We start from the raw sequence: 19,741 nt of genomic DNA on the forward strand, positions 1-19,741 counted from the left end.
CAGTTCAGCAAAACAACAGGGTCTAACAGTATAATATTTGATACGGTATACCTATCGTCTCTTACCCCTATAATGAAGGTACTAGCAACGAAGGGAAGGAAACTTGCACATAATAAGCATTAATAAATGTCTGACTGATTGATGATACTAGAGTGGTTTGCCATTTCCTTCTCCAGCTCATTTTAAAGATGAGGAAACTGAGGCAAACAGGGTTATATGACTTGCCCAGGGTCACAATGCTAGTGTTTGAGGCTAGATTTGAACTCAGGACTTCCTGACTTCAGCTGTAGGTACTCTATCCACTGCACCCTTACCATAATGGTCTAACCCAAAGTGGCGAGTGTGAGGGGTCCCCTATGCTAACTCTCTGTTTTTACCTGCATTTATCTTATTAGTGATTTGGAGCAGTCTTTCATATAAATGATAAGTTTGTAATTTTGAGAACTGTTTCTTCTTATCCTTAGATCACTAATCCATTGGGGAATTGCTCGTGGTCTTATTTTTGTGGTAAATTTTTATTTGGCCCTATCATATAATGAAACAAAAATTAAGAATGTGGTATACTTTTATACCAGATCCTTACCAAAGAAAACTAATGCAAAGATTCCCCCACCAATTGTGTCCCTTCTTCAGAACCGTATTTTGAATCACTGCCTATGCTGCTGATGCGTCTACCTGTTCTAATCCCCAACTCACAGGAACACACTCACTTGTAAAAGCTTACTTCTGTAGGATTTAGAGTTTGAGCAACTGAAGAAGTGCATGGGGAAGCTTTCAGTGAAGTGTGCTGTTTAACTTACTGTTTTTCCTTCAGGTAGTGTACCAAATAGCTCCATAGTTGATTCTATGATTTTATCAGAAAAGCTTTATAAGAAAAGAAGTAGAACCATTTTTACATTTGATCTTATCATAAATCATAAATCAAAAAAATCCCAGAGGAATATATCTATGACATTGATAACAAAGGTCAATAAGAAAATAGGTTCTAGATATTCAGAAATATGGCTTACAGAAAACCTGCTGGGAACATACTCATGGGGGTTTAGAGGAAAAAAGAAGAAAAAAGTAGAGCTTAATACCAGTTTGAGAAGTAGAGGATGAGAAAACAGGGTATTTTTCAGAATGGTCCATTTTTTTTTTTGCCTTTTTTTCTTTTTGGAAGGCAATTGGGCTTAAGTGACTTGCCCAAGGTCACACAGTTTTTGTGTCTGTGTGTTAAATGTTAAGAATGGTCCATTTTGAAACCTACAACAATTAACGTTTTTATAGCACTTTACATATTATCTCACTTTATCCTACCCAAACCTTGAGGTAGATGTTGTTATCCCCATTGGACAGATGAGGAAATGGAGGCTGAGAGGTTAAGTAACTTGCTCAGGGTCCCATAGTTAGAGTATCTGAGGCAAAACTGGAGTTCAGGCCTTTCCCTCTTCAAGTCCATTTAGAGGCGCTCAAGTATAGTCTGTCAGTCAACATTGAGCTTTCTAAGTCTCTGGCATAGTGCTGTGTATACACACATACAAACTGTGTTGCAAACTTTCAATTATCCATGATAATGGAGAAACTCAGAGAATACAAAAGACAGTGTAAAAAAGATTTCTATTTGATCTCACAATTTGAATATAGATAGAAAATTGGTGAGAGAAGAATTCAAAGAGATCCATCTTTCTGAGTTCAGTCCCAATAGTTCAGTTTAATTCTTTTTTTTTTTTTTTTGCTTTTTGGAGAGGTGAAAGCAGAGCAATTAGGGTTAAGTGACTTGCCCAATGTCACGCTAGTAAGTGTTAAGTCCTGAGGCTGAATTTGAACTCAGGTCCTCCTGACTCCAAAGCCTGTGCTCTATTCACTGCACCACCTAGCCACCCCAAATCAGTTTAATTCTATGGTCAGGGACCTAGGTTGTTATTTTTTGGGGGGTAGACTAACAGCTTTTTTTACATTCAAAATTGGAGTTTCAAAAACAGTTTGCCTTGTAAAGTCCTATTTCTACCCAGAATATTTCTGCAAAATTTCTGTATCAGGTATTGCTGATAAAGGTCTGATATGCGAAATGTACAGGGAGTTAACAAAAAGCAGACCAAGCGTCACTTCCCAAATGTCAAAGGACATGAACAAATAATTCTCAAAAGAATTGTGAACTATCAACAACCATGAGAAAGACTATAAATTGCTCTAAAGCAATAATAATAAAGAGAAATGCAAATTTAAATAAATCTGAGGCATTAGCAAATTGGTAAATACTATATAACATGGTGGAGTGCCAATGCAATATGGCACACTGATACATTGTTGGGGGAGCTATAACTTGATCTAAGAATCCATGAAAGTAATTTGGGGTTATGTTTAACAAAAAACAAAACAAACACAACCAACTAAAATGTCTTTGATCCAGAGTTCCCACTGCTATGTGTCACTCACACTCACACTCACACACACACACACAGTTCAAGGAGATTAAGGAGATTAAAGTCACAATGAAAGGTTCCATATGTTACAAGATAATCATCACAGCACTTTCGTGGTAGCAAAGAACAAGAAATACAATAGATGGCCTTTGACAAATAGATATGTTAATACAATGAGATATTACTGTGCAAGGAAAAACACACATGTGATGAATTAAGCGAAATTATGTGTGATAATGGAGAAAAAGTACAAAAGACAATATAAAATTAATTTCTTTCTTTTTTTTTTTTGCTTTTTGGGGGGCAATTGGGCTTAAGTGACTTGCCCAAAGTCACACAGCTAGTAAGTGTGTCAAGGGTCTGAGGCCGAATTTGAACTCAGGTCCTCCTGACTCTAGGGCTGGTGCTCTCTATGCACTGCGCCACCTAGCTGCCCCTAAAAGTAATTTCTATTTGTTCATAATGCAAACACAAAAAATTGGCAACAGAAGGATTCAAATAAATACTACCTTGTGAGTTCAAGCCCAACAATGGGAAGACATATGATTTGATACCTAATTAACAGGGATAAGATTAATTTAGAGAAATATAGCTAGAATTCTAGAAACTGGTGGAAGAGGAAGTTACCAGAACCAGGAACTATACATATAAGGACTACAAAGTAAATGGATAGAACAATTAAACACAAATGAACACTGGAAGACCAAGCCTGGTCTCAGGAAAGAACTGAGAAAATGCATCTCCCATTCTCTGTAAGAGGGAGACTATGGGTGTGACATATTGTGTAGGTTAATCTTTATAAAGACAATCTCGAAGCTATCAATATGTGTGTGGGAATTTTCAAAAGTAAACTATTACTTGACTCTCACGTTCTGAAACAGAGTAGCCTCCCAAGAGTATTAGATAGCTGAGAAGTCATCTAAGCCCATGCCTTTTCTCAGATCAGGAAGATGCTAAAATCTTCTTACAAAAAACCCACCTCATATGTCAAAATAAAATATCTGAGAAAATTCTATGACCTCTTTTGGTAAAGTAGTACCTGGTAAAAAAAAAAAAAATCAAGATGTAAAAGGGAGCCACCAGCCATAACTTGGACTATGCATAAAACTTGACTCCAAGCTTCCAACTAATTGACTTAAGAGTCAAGTGTTTCAAGTGGAGTTATGAGAATCAATTCTGCTGGAAAAAAATTCAGATCATTAGGCATTTATCATACACATCATGGTTCATGACATGTGAAAATGAAATCTCTTTCATGCGTGTGAAAATGAAGCACTTAGCAAAAACTATCTTTGAGGGACAGCACTAAGCACAGTACCTGGCACCAAGGCATTTAATAAATGTTTACTGACTGGCCATGCAGCAGCTAGACTGAGCGGCTGTGCAGAACTGCTGAACAGAATGCACAAAATACTAGGCTCTCTACTGCTATCCTTGCTATCTTCCACCTAAAGAGGATAAGCTACATGAAGTGTTTAAAACAGAAAATCAATCAAAATAGTGATTTTCAAGGCCCCCCCCCCCAAAAAAAAAACCAAACCATGGAGTCCCTTAATGTTTAAATTATTTTCCAGGAGGTGGGTAAGTGGAATAGTGGTCCAGGAGCCAAGAAAACATGAGTTCATAAATCCAGCCTCAGATACTCGATGTGTGACCCTCGCCAAGCCATCTCCATCTGCCTCAGTTCCTTCATCAGTCAAATGGAGATGTTAATAACAGTATGTACCTTTCCCAAGGTTCTTTTGAGGATAAATGGAGATAATATTTGTACAAAGAGCTAGATAATGTAGAGCTTTAATTAATGACATTAATAACTAATAACAATTATTAGCTATTATTATCCTAAAAGGATTAATCTCATGGATGAATTAATCAGTCCATGCAATCTAGTATTATTTTTAAGGGGTTTTGGTGTTCTTCTGGACTCAAAAGGGTAGGAATATGAAGATACTACCATAATTCAGGGTGTGGTAGAAATGTGATTTCTAATCTTGGTTCTGCTATTTCCTAAGCTGTGGGACTGGATTAGATGATTTCTAATGTTCCTTCCAGCTCTAGTCAAGAATTCTGACATGATTAAGTCAAACTGTGAAATTAAAGAGAAAAAATAAAATGACTTCTGGCAACACTGTTCCTTCTACATTTTTTTTTCTCTGACAAGGGTCCTGCAATTTAGTCACAGAGGTGAGGGTCTGAGAATCATTTATGAATCTAAATATTGGTCAGGATGTAGAAATTAACTTTCAACTTCATCTTTAAACAGAAAAAAAGAAGTGTGTGATACAACTCAGTTTAAAAAAATCTCTCTTTTTCATCTGATGGTAGAGATGTGTTCTAAAAAAAAAAGGTCCTCTTGAAATATACGTTCCTCATTCTTTAGGCACTTAAGTTGGCTTGAACATCAGGACACACTGACAGTATCTTTGATAATTAAGTGCAAACTATCTCCCTCAAAGAAAATGATCAAACCTCAAGTCATGAGTATCTAACATTCTATATTGTCTTTCTCGCTTAGATACAAGGAGGAAAAAGCCGGTAACACAACTCACCCACAAGTTCACCAATCATGAAGAGCAGATAAAGAACACCAGCTATGGTGAGTCTGGTTTTCACCTTCCTCAGTTTCAATAACTCTCTCTGTTTCCTGCAATTGTCACAAGGGTCTACTTTGAAACCCAGCTGGCTGTTGGGCAAAGATACGTCCTGATCCAGTAAGGAATCATCATCCCCCTGGAAGGCCAGGTGGGTCCCATTAATATTTTCTGGGGTTTCCAGGCCATCATCAGCAACTACAACTCGAAGTTTATTAAACCTGGGGAAATCCTCATCCCCTACTTCATCCGAGAAGTCAAAGGCGCTGGTATCGTTTAGAAACGGAGGCGTATCATCCTTTTTCCACCAAGATTTGAGACGGTTCCATACATTGGCTCGGGCCATGGCTGAAGAGATGGCTGGGATCTGGCAATCTGTCGATTCTAGACCATACACTGCCTGGAGACTCTCAGTCACCAACTTCTCTTCACTGGAAATGGAATTCTAGGTAGAGCACATCCGTCTGTTTCTTGCCATCCTAGAAAAAAGGGAGTAAAATGAAAACTAAATGCCTGCTACCTTTAGCTTTAGTTTAAATGCTCCTGCTGGGACACAACGTCTCAGTTAGCCTGCGCCTACGCCTGCCCCGCTCTCTGCTCCACGGCGCTTGGGGTTCGGGAACCCTCACAAAGTTAGGGCACCTGCGGGGGTCAAGGGAAAGACTGGAAGAGATGGGACAGAGTCCGGAGAGCAGGAGGAGGACACGGGCTTCTAGACGGGACAAAAGCCCAGGCAGCAGGAGCGGAGCCCCGAGGGACGTCTTAGGAAGCCGGTGCTATCCACGCACCGGCACCTCGGTCGCCCGCTCGTTCTCCGAGAGGGAACCCGGAGCGCCAGGGCTGGAGCGTCTCCCTCACCCCGGGCACTCGGCACAGCCGAGCCCGGGGGCTACCCCCACTGATCGAGCCTCCGTCACCCTGGTGGGTCCTCCCTCTCCGGGGAGTGCCGCGTCCCATCACTAGCGAAGTCGGTGCCAGATACCTGGGGCGCTGGTGCGGCGAGCCCTCCTGCCCGACGCCTGCTGGGGAGCCTCCGCGCAGGGGAGAAGTCATCTCCCCGGCCCGCCTCGGCCCGCTCCGCCGCCGTTGCGCTCCGCCCCTCTGCAGCAAGGTCAGCCTGGCGCTCCCCGGCTCCTTTATCCAGCTCCGGGATGTAGAAGCGCGGAGGGGACAGGAGTAAAAAGCGGAGGAAGGGGAAGCGTGGGGAAGGCACGTCGCTTAGCGTCGCGCAGCTCCGGGAGCCGGCTGCCCGGAGTCGGACAGTTTTTGCACTAGCGCAGCCTCCCGGACCGAGGGCGCCTCCCGCTCTCCCGTGCCCCTGAGCTCCCGGGCGTCCCACCCCCTCCGCCTCGGCGAGGGGCAGCGCGCGTGCGCTGGAGTCACAGAGCGAGAGCCGCACGAGAAAGGGAGGGGTCTGCACGAGAACAGGCCGAGGGCGGCTGGGTGGAGGCCGAGGGAGGGAGGGAGCGAGCGAGCGAGCGAGCGAAAGACTGCAATAGCCAAGGCACAGGCGCGCTCTCGGCGGGGCCGAGCGCGCCCCTCCGAGCGCCTTCTCGCCCCGCCCACTCGCCCGAGGGGTCTCTAGCTCGCCCGTCCCTGGGGTCCCAAGCTGTACGTCTCTACACCTTGAGAGTAGATCGCTGTGGCCGCGGAGTGAGGCTCCCCTAGGCTCCTGCGCCCACTGTAGGCGAGGCCGCCGCCACCAACCCGTCAGACCTGCCCGGGCTCCTGCTCCAAGGGGGGCGGGGAGGGTCGGTGCCTGCTGGGTCCTCGCGGCCAATTCCGTGGCAGGCAAAGCAAGCGGTCTCTCGTGCGGCGTCCCCTCGTGCTACGTCCAGTCCCGCCCCCGAGCTGCCGGGAGCCGCGTGAGGGAGGGCGCATCTGGGCAATCACAGTTAGGATTCCCGTGCAACGCCATACCCAAGCTGCCGGGATAAGCAGAAATCTTGTCTCTCCAAGCGGAGGCCTGTACAGGCCCGGCGAGTTGGCAAAATTTGTTGTACAGTCAAGCAAAGTGAGAAGGGGGCATGACTTTGGGGAAGTCAGCAGTTCGCGTCTCCCGGTTTAGTTTTGTCATCCTTTGCACAGTGCCCGAGAATACACTTTAAGAAAAAATTTTAGTGCGGCTAGGTGGTGCAGTGAGCGCCGGCCCTGGAGTCAGGAGGACCTGAGTTCGGATCCGGCCTCAGACACTTAGCATACACACATACAAAAAAACCTAGCCGTGTGACCTTGCACATAGCAAAAAATTGCCTTCCACATAGCAAAAAATAAAATAAAAATAAGAAAGAATTTTAAAAATTAAAGCAGGAGGCAACCGCAGACTTCCACCGCAGCTTTTCAATTCACCAAATGTATGACACTAGGCAAATCAATCAACCTACACGCTATTTCCTCTGAGTATGAAACGATGGCAGACTAATACTTGCACCAACCATCTAGTGAAGGAGAACTTTTTATAAACCTAGAATTGCTGCAGAAATTCCAGTTATTAACTACAATTTTTACATCTTGGAGTTTAGACCAAATACTCAAGACACCAGAAGTAGGTTTGGGCTTATATACATCCATTTTATTTTGCCAGGAGATAAACTGCTGTAATTTTCTAAAGGTCACACAGGGAGGTTCAGTACATCCTTTCATTTTTCCTCTGGCTCCTGGTGGACACAATCTCTAAATAGCCAAATGTAGGAAGCAGGGACCCTCTATCTCCAGCACGGGTACTCAAACGAACAATGTTGGTACCTAGGATAGCCTTTATTTCATCCCCATTGCCCAATCCCCAACTCCCTAAAATGCTTGAGATACCAAGGGCTTACAGGAATCTATGAACAGATACAGAAACATGTAAAATATTAAAATCTCTTATTAGACTCAGGAAGGTAAACACATTTTGAGAGCTAATGAACAATCACTCCCATTCACACAGTACACTGTTAATGCCAGGGAACTCATAGAAACAGAGGGAAGAGCTGGCAAGGGCCAGATCACTTTCCTACCCTACCTTGCCAACCGCCCTATCATGACTTGGTTTTTATTCTCCAGCTTGCAGAGAATAATTTCCCTCTAAGTGCTTGAACTCTCTAATTTAGGAGCTCTTGAACTTGAAATTACCAGGTGATTAACCCCTTAAAAGCTGGAAAAGTTAATGCTCAGGATCTCTCTTCTCAGGCAAGCATGGTTTGGCCACTGCCACATGCTTCTCTAGGAACTCTATCAATGCTTTGGCTTCTGCCAATATCTTAAGCAATGTAAAGTTGAGTCTCAGAAACTGGTGTCTGATCTATATTCATAAAGGCAGAAGGAGCCAGTCACTTGAGGTCCAGGAACCTCAGGCAGACACCTTTCTTCATCTTAGAATAAAGATCTGCTCTGCTCTACTAGGATCTGGAAGTCTAAGGGCCAGAAAGGGAAGTGAGACAGGCTTCCTTTATAGACCAGGGTGAGGGAGTGACTTTTCTCGTAAAAGATCATTCCCCACCCCCATGCATGTTACCAGACATCTTGGAGGTAGCACAAGTCAATGGGAAATATTCAGAGGAGTATCCCCTGTCCTTTCAGCAAGGTTCAGGGATTCATGCCTACCTCCATGGAAAATGTCTTTCAGATATTGATTGGGAAAATTCATCAAATTGCACAAGGACTCCCCTGTTCACACCCACTCCCACTCCCTTACAGTGGAACAAAGGTAAGTGAGCTCCTAAGAAAACCAGTGCTCATATTAAGGAGTCAGGAACTTTGCCTGATTGTAGATCTAGCATCACACGAACACACCTGACCTTCCAGAAAACCACCTCAGATTAGAGGAACTTTGTGAGTCAACATCCTCTTAAAACTATATAGCTCATCAACCTACAACGACTTATTTCCTTTACTAGCCCAACCAGAGGGTATATTAGCGAAAGCAAAAGATGTTTAATTAACCAGTGTAGCAAAATAAATGACAAGAAAGAATCTCCATCTATAAAAGTGTAGAGAGTCCCATGAGTTATATCACACCATCTGTGAGCTAAAGCACAGTGGCTGACCCATAGTTAGCACTTAATAAATGTTTATTTATATGGCAAAGAGAGGATTTAGTTCTTGTGACGGTAGCCCCAAGAGTTAATCCCATTCTGGCAGCCTGAAGAAGCTCTCAAACTGAAATTAAATCCACATTTTTTGGTTTTTCTAAAGGTTATTCAGTCTAAATTCTCCTCTGAATTATGATCTGAAATTCCTTGTGATTTTTAATCCATATTTCCCCTTTATATCATCCCAAGGCCTTCACTCAGCAAAACTGCAGAAAGAACTGGGGATGTGAGATTTTTTTCACTCCTCCAAAATGTTCCTGTTTGACACACAGATCAATTGGAGCAAGACTAAAAAGGGGTCAGGTGAAGCTGGCAAGCTGTGCCTTATTTTCCACTAGCAACCGAAATTCCTTTACTCTCTACACAGTTCAAACTTTTAATCTCTCATTTTGCAGGGCAAACTCCTATTAATTCACAGTGCTGATGTATAGGTTATTTAACTGAACATTTTGAGTAACTGAACTTTACCATGTCTGACAAACATGGTTTAAACCAGTATTAAAACTGGTTAAATAATGATGTTAAAAGAAGAGATATAAACATCTACTTTGCTGCTGGATCTAAATTAGACCATGGGACTTTCCATTTGACTTGCAGATTAAACCAGCTATATGTGTTGTCTCCCTCATTCGAGTGTGAGCCCCTTGAGAGCAGGGATCAGCTGACTTTTCTACTTCTATTCTCAGTTCTTAGCAGTGTGCTTTGCACATAGTAAGCGCTAGATAAATTCTTCATTAGTCATTCAAAACTAATTAAACTAATTTATCTAGAAAACTGTGTGTGTGTGTGTGTGAGAGAGAGAGAGAGAGACAGAGACAGAGACAGACAGAGAGAAAGAGAGAGAGACAGAGAGAGAGAGAAAGACAGAGACAGAGGATGGTGTAGGTGGTACAGAATGGATTTGTGATTTCATCAGCATAGTGGACTCAGGGTGTGACAAATCCCTCTAGCAATACATATCAGCAACTGTATAATCTTAAAGAGTTGCTGAAACTGAAATGCTAAATAATATCATACAATTAATGTGTGTTGGAAGGAAGAATGAACACAGCTCTTCCTGAAGTTAGTTTGTTCTCTCTGTGATCATTTAGGATCAGAACTTTTTATGTGGGTCGAGACCTCATACAGCAGATGTACACAATTTATAAACTTCTTCAGACTACAGATAGGTTAGACTAGAGACAGATTGACAATGGTTGGTTGCCACAGCGTAACAAACACTAGACAGTGAGCACTGACAAACCTACATTTTTTATGGGCCACCTGAAAACCTTTATCAGGCTGTATGTTGTACAGGCCTGCCATATGAGGTCATATAACTGAATAAGGGGGTTATGAAAAGTCTTGCAACAGCAAAAGATTGCTGAATGCACAAGCAAAAAATAATTCAAAATGAAACGTGTCATGAATCCAAGGTGTTTTTGTCAGTGCTTGCCTGTGTTACATTGCGGAACTTCACTGCAGCCTTGGTTCTGAACACATAGCATGTGTACTTTGTACTGCGCATGATGTCATGCCACCCGATGCCCACAAATGCTGCCAGAAACACCTCGGCTTAGATTTGAGATTATTGTATGTTATGAATTGCAATGTTTTTACTGTAGGTACAAAGTTTTCTGTTCTTACAGAAACATAATAGTTTAATTATGAGCAGCATTCTCAGCATTTGTAACTATAAAAATCTAAGTATCCATCAACTCTGAAAACATTGAAGATGCTCTGTGACCTGCAGTATCAAATATTTTGCCAATATTTAATTCTTTACATAAAATAAACAAGCATATCCATCTCATTAGTATGCAAATTTGCTTTTGTCTTTAATAAATGGTAAAATTATATGTAATCCAAAGAATTGTTTTAAAACAAGTTTCTTTATGATTAGTAAATATTTGATTTGTATACCTATTTTATATACCTATATACCTAGGATCATGTAAAATCTCCTGTGAAAAGGGGTCACACATGGAAAAAGATTAAGAAGCACTTTATTTAGAAGGCAATTTGGGATATTGCAATGCCTCAGGAATATTTTAGTTATCTGGTCCAGGTGGACTAGATAACTAAACTAGATAACCATCCTAGACTAGTGAAAGAATTATTAGGTATGAGTACTGAGCCATTATGGGTGATTTTTGCAAGATTGTGGAAAATAGTAAAAGTACCAGTGGATTAGAGAAGGTCAGATGTTCTGGTTTTCAAAAAGTGAGTAGAATGTAATTTTTATGCCATGGGCTACTGATCTTGACTTGGATAGATAGGAAAATTCTAGGGAGTCCTCAGGGTATATTGATAAAGAACCAGCTTTCTAGTAACACTTACTGGCCATTCAACCTCTCATCACTTCCAGGAACCCTCCAAAAGGCTATACAAGCCATAGAGCAGGTGCTAATCTGTATTGGTTGTGGAAGATTCCTTACTGTAAGTTCCCTATATCAATGCAATCACAGGTCCAGTCCTAAAAAAGTAAAAAAGAAAAAAGATTCTGGAATGCATTATTATTTTTTTAATTTTATTTAAAATTTTCCCATGAACAAAAATTTATTTTCACTCCATCTCATCTCTCCTACTCCCCAAAAGAGAAACAAAAACCTTGAAGCCCTTGCATAGTCAAGCAAAATGAATTCTCCCCATGATACATGTCCAGTTCTTCACCATTTTGAATCCATCACTTTTTGGTCAGGAACTGAGTAGCATGTTCCATCATAGGTCCTCTGGAATCAATGCAGTGATCAAAGTCTTTAAATCTTTTAAAGTTGTTTATATTTATAATGTTGTATTGTAAATTTTCCTCCTGGTTGTGCTCACTTCACTCTGCATCAGTTTATACAAGTCTTCCCATGTTTCTCTGAAATAGTCTCTTTTGTCGTTCCTTACTGCATAATTATGCATAACTATTTCTTACTGCATTCAATTATGTTCATATACCCTGTTCAGCCACTCCCCAATTAATGGGCAACTCCCCAATTTTCATTTCTTTGCCACCACAAAAAGAGCTGCTATAAATATATTTGTACATATGGAGCCTCTTCCTCTCTTTGTTCTCTTTGGAAAATAAGCCTAGTAGTATTTCTGAGTCAAAAAGTCTGCACCACTTAATAACTTTTGGGGTGGGTGTGATAGTAATGGAATGTGGAGATTCCCCTGTATTGGGCTTGGTTTTCAAATTGATTGTATTAAAACCCAGAGCTTGTTAATCCCACCTGTGGGATGGACTTTTTGATGTGAAAAGAAAGTCCTGACTGGGAGGAGCTGGTGACGTAGATTTGGAGAGACAAGAGAGAGGCGGAAGTTCTTTTTGGAAGCAGCACCTCGTGGAGAGGGAGAGACTAATAAGAGATTGCTGGTGGCCGCTTTGAATTGCCCTGGACTTTTGAGACCTGCCCCCTGAGCTGCCAAGGACTGAGGAGACATGGCTGTTTTGCTGGTACTTTGTCTGTCTGTTTTGATGTTATTTTGCCAGATTTGTCCACTGGTGAAAGACTGTCCTGTTGAAGAAGTCCTGGAACCTGGCATTTGGTTAAGAAGGCCTGAGACTGTCCTGCAGACAGAGAGTGAATACTGTCCACTGGTGAGGGACAGTACTGAGAGTGAATACTGTCCACTGATGAGGGACAGTACTGTTGTTGCAGGGGTCTGGAGACTGTCCGGCAGACAGAATGAATACTGTCCACTGGTGAAGGACAGTGCTGTTGTTGCAGGGGTCTGGGAGCCTTTCTGTTGGTTCAGAAGCCCTGAAGAAGGATTTTCTTGTTGTATGTTTACAGAAATCCTGGGAGAGGGCTTTGCTAATGTGTTCAGGGGTTCTAGGACTGTTCTACAGACAGAGGATAAATTCATGAAGGGACTGGCAATGTATCTTATGGCCTTGCTAAGCCTTGTCTCCCCAGGAACTAAGATTGCTGAGAACTTGCCTCGTGTCAAGATGAAGAAAAGACCTCCATTTGGGTATTAAGTGCTGTGTTTAAACTTGATGTAACTCTGGGGTAGATTCAATTGTGATCCAGGGGTGGGGAACTTTTGACCTTTTTGTGTTCTATGGTTGAGCAAATGAATGTATTTTACTTATGTTTGGAAACTAATCTCCATTTGAGAAGAGGGGCTTTGTGGTGGACTTAATTAAGGTATAGCCTAGGGGTGGAGAAGTATTTGGAACAGAGACTTTGTAATTGATTGAATGATTGGAAAGTCCTGGGGTGGGGTAGGCCTTGGAGATGATTTAATCACACTTAGTAAATGCTGTATTTTGAATGATGTCATGTTCTTGGTTTGTCACTGAATAAAATAGAGAGCACCTATGCTGGTATTTTGAACCTGGGAAGTTGCCTTTGCTTGGTATTACATTACAGTGGGGCATAGTTTCATGTTGCTTTCTAGAAGGTCTGAACCAATTCACAGCTTCACCAGTAGTGCATTAATATACTGTTTTTTTCTGCAATACCTCAGATGTTTGTCATTTTCATTTTTGGTTAACTTTGTCTAGAATATATTATCATTATTATTGTTGTTATTATTATTATTGCTTTTTGGAGGGGGGGAAGGCAGGGCAATTGGGGTTAAGTGACTTGTCCAAGGTCACACGGCTAGTCAGTGTTAGTTCTGAGGCCAGATTTGAACTCAGGTCCTCCTGACTCCAGGGCTGGTGCTCTATTCACTATGCCACCTAGCCACCCCTTAGAATGTATTATTAAAATGATAGTTAGTAAATACCTAAAAAAAAAAAGGAAGCAGTGACCACAAAGACCCAACACATCTAATAACAGGTCATGCCAGATTAGCCTTATATCTTGTTTTTAAAATTCAGTCAATAAACTTTCAATTAACAAGATTTGGTGCATCAGGAGAAATGCTTTAGATGTAATTTACCTAGATTTTAGCAAACATTTGTTCTCATGTCATTCTTGTGGAAAACATGGAAAATTGTGGGATAGATAATAGGACAGTTTGAAACTTCAATAGCTGTATCAAAAAAGTAGCCATTAAAATCAGCTCGAAGGGATGACTTCAATGGAGCATTCCAGAAATCTCTGCTTAGTGCTGTGATATTTAACATTTTTATCAAATGACTTGGTCAAACAGATGGATGGTGGGCTTTTTGTATTTACACAAGACTTTAAGCTTGGTGGGATAGTTGGCATACTTAGCTTCAGAGTCAGGATGAAAAAAACATCAGGACAGGCTAGAATATTAGATTGAATCAAATAAGATGAAATTTAGTAGGGATAAATAGAAAGTTTTGAGTAAGGGTTAAAAAAAATCAACTTCATAAGTACAAGGTGGGGTTGATATTGTTATGTAGCAGTTCAAGAAAAATTTGGAGAGAAGAGGGGGTGGAGTCAAGATGGCAGAGTAGAAACAGGACCTCCTTGTGGCTCTGGCTCTCACCACCTCCAATCCATATAAAAGGGAACTCTAAACAAACTTTTGAGCTACAGAACCCACAAAATGACACAGAGAAGCTAACCTTCCATTGAGGACAGCCCAGCAGGCCAGCAGCAAGTAACCAGTGCAGTGCTTTGGGAGCCGAGCCCAGCCCCACACCTTGGCTTTAGCTTCAGGGCAGGCCTGACCAGGCTCCAGCTGGAGGGACTCCAGATCACCAGCAGCTGTGGCCGTTTCCAGAATTATCAACACATAGATGCTAAGGACAAAGTGAGAGGTCAGTGCAGTGTGGACTTTAGGACCCAGTAGTTGGGAGTGTGTCGGCTTTTGCCCCTGGGGTGAAAAGCCACTGAGGGTTGTGGTGCAGCTGCCGCCACATGGCAGCTTCAACTCCTGGCCTGCAGAGTGTAGGGGGACCAAGCGACCAGTCTGAGGGGTAATCGCTCTTGCTTTAACCTGCTTGGATCTGAATTGCGGTCTAGGGTAGAGGTCCTGGGGTGTGTGTCCAGCTTGCAGGAGCATGTGTAGGCTTCAGAGATGGCACCCAAATAATACCTCTGGCAGCTGAGAAAACCCCAGCATTTGGAACGAAGCTTCCCTGTCTGGTGGCAGTCCTACTGTGACAAAAAGCCCAAAAGTCAAATTATTGAGGGGCGACATGACCAGGCAAAGAAAGCAAACCAAGCAAAGCAATACATTAGACTCCTATTTTGGGGACAAAAAGGAGCAAAGTATGGAACAGGAGGAAGACAGTGAAGTCAGAACTCCTGCACCAAAAGCCTCAAAGGAAAATACAAGCTAGTTACAGGCCATAGAGGACCTTAAGAAGCAGATAAGAGAAGTGGAGGAAAAATTGGGAAGAGAAATGAGAACAATGCAAGAAATTTATAAAATGAGAGTCAACAGCCTGACTATGGAAAAATAACACCTTAAAAAAGACTAACTCAAATGGCAAAAGAGGCTCAAAAAGGCAATGAGGAGAAGAATGCCTTAAAAAGTCAAATTTGCCAGATGGAAAAAGAATCTCAAAAGCTCACTGAGGATAAACATTGCTTCAGAATTAGATTGGAGCAAATGGAAGCTAATGACTTTATGAAAAATCAAGATGCTGTTAAACAGATCCAAACAAATGAAAGAATAGAAGGCAAGGTGAAATATCTCATGGGAAAAACCACTGACCTGGAAAATAGATCCAGGAGAGAGAATTTAAAAATTATTGGACTACCTGAAAGCCATGCTCAAAGTAACATCCTCCAAGAAATTCTCAAGGAAAACTTCCCTCATGTTTTAGAATCAGAGGGCAAAATAGAGCTTGAAAGAATCCACCGATCACCTCCTGAAAAAAAGATGCCCTCCCCCCAAAACTCCTAGGAATATTGTAGCCAGGTTCTGGAATTCCCAGATTAAGGAGAGAATATTACAAGCAGCCAGGAAGAAACAATTTGAATATTGTGGAAACACAATCAGGATCACTCAGGATCTGGCAGCTTCTACACTGAGGGATCAAAGGGCTTGGAATATGATATTCCAGAGGGCAAAGGAGACAGGATTAAAACCAAGAATCACCTACCCAGTAAAACTGAGTATCATGTTTCAGGGGAAAATATGGTCATTCAGTGGAATAGAGGACTTTCAAGCATTCTTGATGAAAAAACCAGAGTTGAATAGAAAATTTGATATTCAGATACAAGAAGCAAGAGAAGCATGAGAAGATAAACAGGGAAAAGAAATCATAAGGAACTTATCAAAGTTGAACTATTAATATTCCTACATGGAAAAATGATAATTGTAACTAACAAAACTTTTCTCAGTATGAAAATAGTTGAAGGGAAAAAAAAAATATATATATATATATGTCTATATCAGAGGGTATACTGGCATATGAATACATATGTGAATGTGTGTATATATGTTTACAGGTATACATAGATAGAGGGCACAGGACCAATTTAATTGGAAGGGATGATATTTAAAAGGTGAAATTAAGATGTGAGAGAGGAATATAATGAGAGGAGATGGGGAGAGGAAGAATGGAGTAAACTATCTCATATAGAAGAGGCAAGGGAAAATGGTTACAATGGAGGGGAAGAATAGGAAGGCAAAAGGGAATGGGTCAACCTTATTCTCATTGAATTTGGCTCAGGGAGGGGATGAAATACACACTAAATAGGGTATCTCACCCTACAGGAGAAGTAGGGAGGAAGGGGATGAGGGGGGGGGATGATGGAAGGGAGGGCAGGATGTGGGGAAGGGAAGTTGGAAGCACCCACTTTTGAAAAGGGATGGGATCAAAGTGGAGAATAGAAAAAGTGGGAGGTGGGATAGGAGGGAGGGAAATATAGTCAGTCTTTTACAATATATCTACTATGTTAATGTTTTGCATTAACTACACATGTGCAACCTATACTGAACTGTTTATCTTCCCAGTAAGGGTGGGTGACAAGGGAGGAAGGGAATGAATCTGGAATTCAAAGTTTTAAAATCAAATGTTTAAAAAAAATATGTATATATATACATATATATATATATATACTATTATTAATACTATTTTACATGTAATTGGGAAATAAGATATACAGGCACTGGGGCATAGGGATCTACCATGCCCTACTGGAAAAGTTGAAAGGGGTATGGGACAAGATATGGGAGAGAGCAGATTGGAAGAGGGGATATCCTGTAGGACTGCTATTTTGGGGCGGTGGGTAGGGGAAAAATGGCGAGAAAATTTGTAACTGAAAATCTGATGGAAATGAATGATGTAAATCAGAAGTTAATAAAGCATTTGAAAAATGAAAAAAAAAAGAAAAATTTGGAGATTTCAGCAGACCACAAGATCAACATGAATGAATAGTGGGATAGGACTGCCAAGAAAGCTTAAGCAGTATTAGGCCACATTGGGAGGTGTTGTTTTGAGGAGTAGTGAGATGGAAAAAAAATTGTACATAGTGCCATATAGTGGGTATGTAAAGATTGAAGCCTAACTAACTGAGAATTGTGCAGGAGAAAAAAAAGATGAGCTAGTAACACAGAGAGTAAGTATTAATTGATGGAAAGCCTTGAAGGTTCATTGCTGGCTATCATGTCATTAAGAGGAAGGCTCCCAGGGTGGCTAGGTGGCACAGTGAGTAAGAGCGCCAGCCCTGGAGTTGGGAGGACCCAGGATTGGTTCCAGTCTCAGATACTTAACACCCACAAAAAAACTGACCATGTAACCTTGAGCAAGTTACTTCACCCCAAATGCCTTTAAAAAAAAAAAAAAGAGGAAGGCTCCCAGCATGTTGGCTGGACCTGTCCCCATGGAGAATTTAGAGGACTTAGGATAGGTAAACATGCATGAATTTCCATCTGGATCACTGGAAGAATCATTGACTAATGAGAACATAAATCTGATGAAGTATTGATAAGCTGAGTGCAGCTTAGTGACTCAGTGTATAGCTTGCCAGGCCTGGAGTCAGGAAGACTCATTTTCCTGAGTTCAAATCTGCCCTCAGACACTTACTAACTGTGAGACTCTGGGCAGCTCACTTAACTCTGTTTGCCCCAGTTTTTTTCATTTGTAAAATGAGCCAGAGAAGGAAATGGCAAAAAATGACAGTATCTTTGCTCAGAAAATCCCAAAATGGGGTCATGGAGAGTTGGACATGACTGAAGCAACTGAAGAACAAAACTGATAAGCTGGGGGACTTGTGGAGGAAGGCAGTGAGGATGGTGAAGGTGAAGGTGAAGTTCATGCTCTAGAAAGATCAGGTGATTGAGGAGAACAAAAGACAGTTTAGGGGGATAACTAATAACTAATAACTAATAACTGTCAGCAGTTATTTGAACTATCATGACGAGGGAATAAACTTGTTCTGCTTGTCCCTAACAGGTAGAACAAGGAGTAGGGTGGTCTAAGTTTTAAAATGGCAAATGTAACAATTAGTGGTATTTGGAGGTGGCAGGTGTGGCCTGTGGAGGTTCCTTTTGCTGGATGTCTTCAAGCTGAGGCTTGAAGGGCATGTGGATAGGATTCTTGTCCAGTTGGGACCAGATGGTATCCAAGGTCCCATCTCACTCAGAGACTGTAAATCTATGATTATCATGATGAGCGTGATTGACCATATGATGGAGGCAGTTTATAATTTGAAATAATTTTTGTTGTTGAGGTGTTTCAGTCATATCTGACTCTTTGTAATTCCATTTGGAGTTTTCTTGGCAAAGATAATGGAGTGGTTTGCCCTTTCCTTCTCTAACTCATTTTACAGATGAGAAAACTGAGGTAAACAGAGTTACGTGATTTGCCAAGGACCTCACACACAGTAAATGTCTGAATCTGGTTTTCAAGTCATTAAAATGAGTCTTCCTGACACCAGGCCAGCACTCTATCCACCATGCCACCTAGCCACTCAATTTAAAATAATAACGACATATTCATATAGAGGCCAGGTGTAGGCCCTCATCACATCATACCTGGACTATTACAATAACCTTCTGTTTGGTCTCCTTCCATAAGGCCTCTCCCCACTATACTCTGTCCTCCACTTAGCTATCAAAGTAATCTTCCTAAAGCAAAGATCTGACCATGTTACTACCCCTGTTTGATAAATCCTACTGGATCCCTATTGCCTTCAGGATCAGATATAAAATCCACTGTTAGCTAACACCTTTCATAACCTAAAGCCCTTCATACCATTCCAGGCTTCTGAAAACTCAACCTCCCACTGCATACTAGGACCTAGTGATACTGGCCTCCTGACTGTTGTTTGAACGTCATGTACTCTCTTTTTTGGCATTTTCATTGGCAGTTCCCCCATTCCTGGAATTCTCTTCCTCCTTATCTCTGCCTCCTGGCTTTTTTGGCTCCCTTCAAATCACTTTCACCTTCCCTCTTAAATTATCCATAATGTATCCTGTATATAGCTTATTTTTATGTAGTTGTTTCCTTCCCTAGGCTGTGATTTCCTCTAGGACAGGGAGCTGTTTTTGCCTTTCTTTGTCTCCCTAGCACTTACCATAGTGCCTGGCACATGGAAAGTGCTTATTAAATGATTGTTGACTGGCCAACAGGTTTTTCTACAAGGATAATGTGACTGAGGCTGATCTCATGGATGATTTTGAGAAGTTCAGTGCTCCACATTTTCTTGGGCCAGAAGATCAATTCACTGCCCTGGTGAGTAAAGTCACAACTTTTGAAGAAGCGTCAACTTCCTCATCTGCAAAACAAGTGGTTTGGACTAGAGGATCTCTCAGGTTCTTTCAAGTTCTAAATCTCTCATCCTATGATTCTCTACAGTTTGGCTCAATTAGGAAGCAT

General features: G+C 41.6%; 2 protein-coding genes across 9 annotated transcripts in view; both read right to left on the reverse strand.

The window, feature by feature from the left end:
- The window catches only part of SLC30A4 (solute carrier family 30 member 4), a 78,309-nt gene extending 71,093 nt beyond the window's left edge, over positions 1–7,216 (reverse strand). Inside the window, exons 1-2 of one of the 8 annotated variants that reach the window (XM_069105959.1) lie at positions 6,622–7,205; positions 4,955–5,475 (exon numbers count right to left, since the gene is read on the reverse strand). In XM_069105959.1, coding sequence (XP_068962060.1) covers positions 4,955–5,342 — 388 coding nt within the window. In that variant the 5' untranslated portion in view covers positions 5,343–5,475; positions 6,622–7,205. Of the gene's footprint in view, positions 1–4,954; positions 5,476–6,621 lie in introns of all 8 variants that reach the window. The other 7 variants (XM_069105953.1, XM_069105954.1, XM_069105956.1 and 4 more) reach the window with 7 other exon arrangements.
- GATM (glycine amidinotransferase) overlaps positions 1–19,741 on the reverse strand; it is a 501,978-nt gene that overhangs the window by 285,708 nt on the left and 196,529 nt on the right. The gene's annotated exons all lie outside the window — the stretch shown is intronic.

Source organism: Petaurus breviceps, unplaced genomic scaffold (assembly GCF_028583685.1).
Source record: "Petaurus breviceps papuanus isolate PSGF00001 unplaced genomic scaffold, PetGlider_PUasm1.0 77, whole genome shotgun sequence".
Classification (NCBI taxonomy): domain Eukaryota; kingdom Metazoa; phylum Chordata; class Mammalia; order Diprotodontia; family Petauridae; genus Petaurus; species Petaurus breviceps.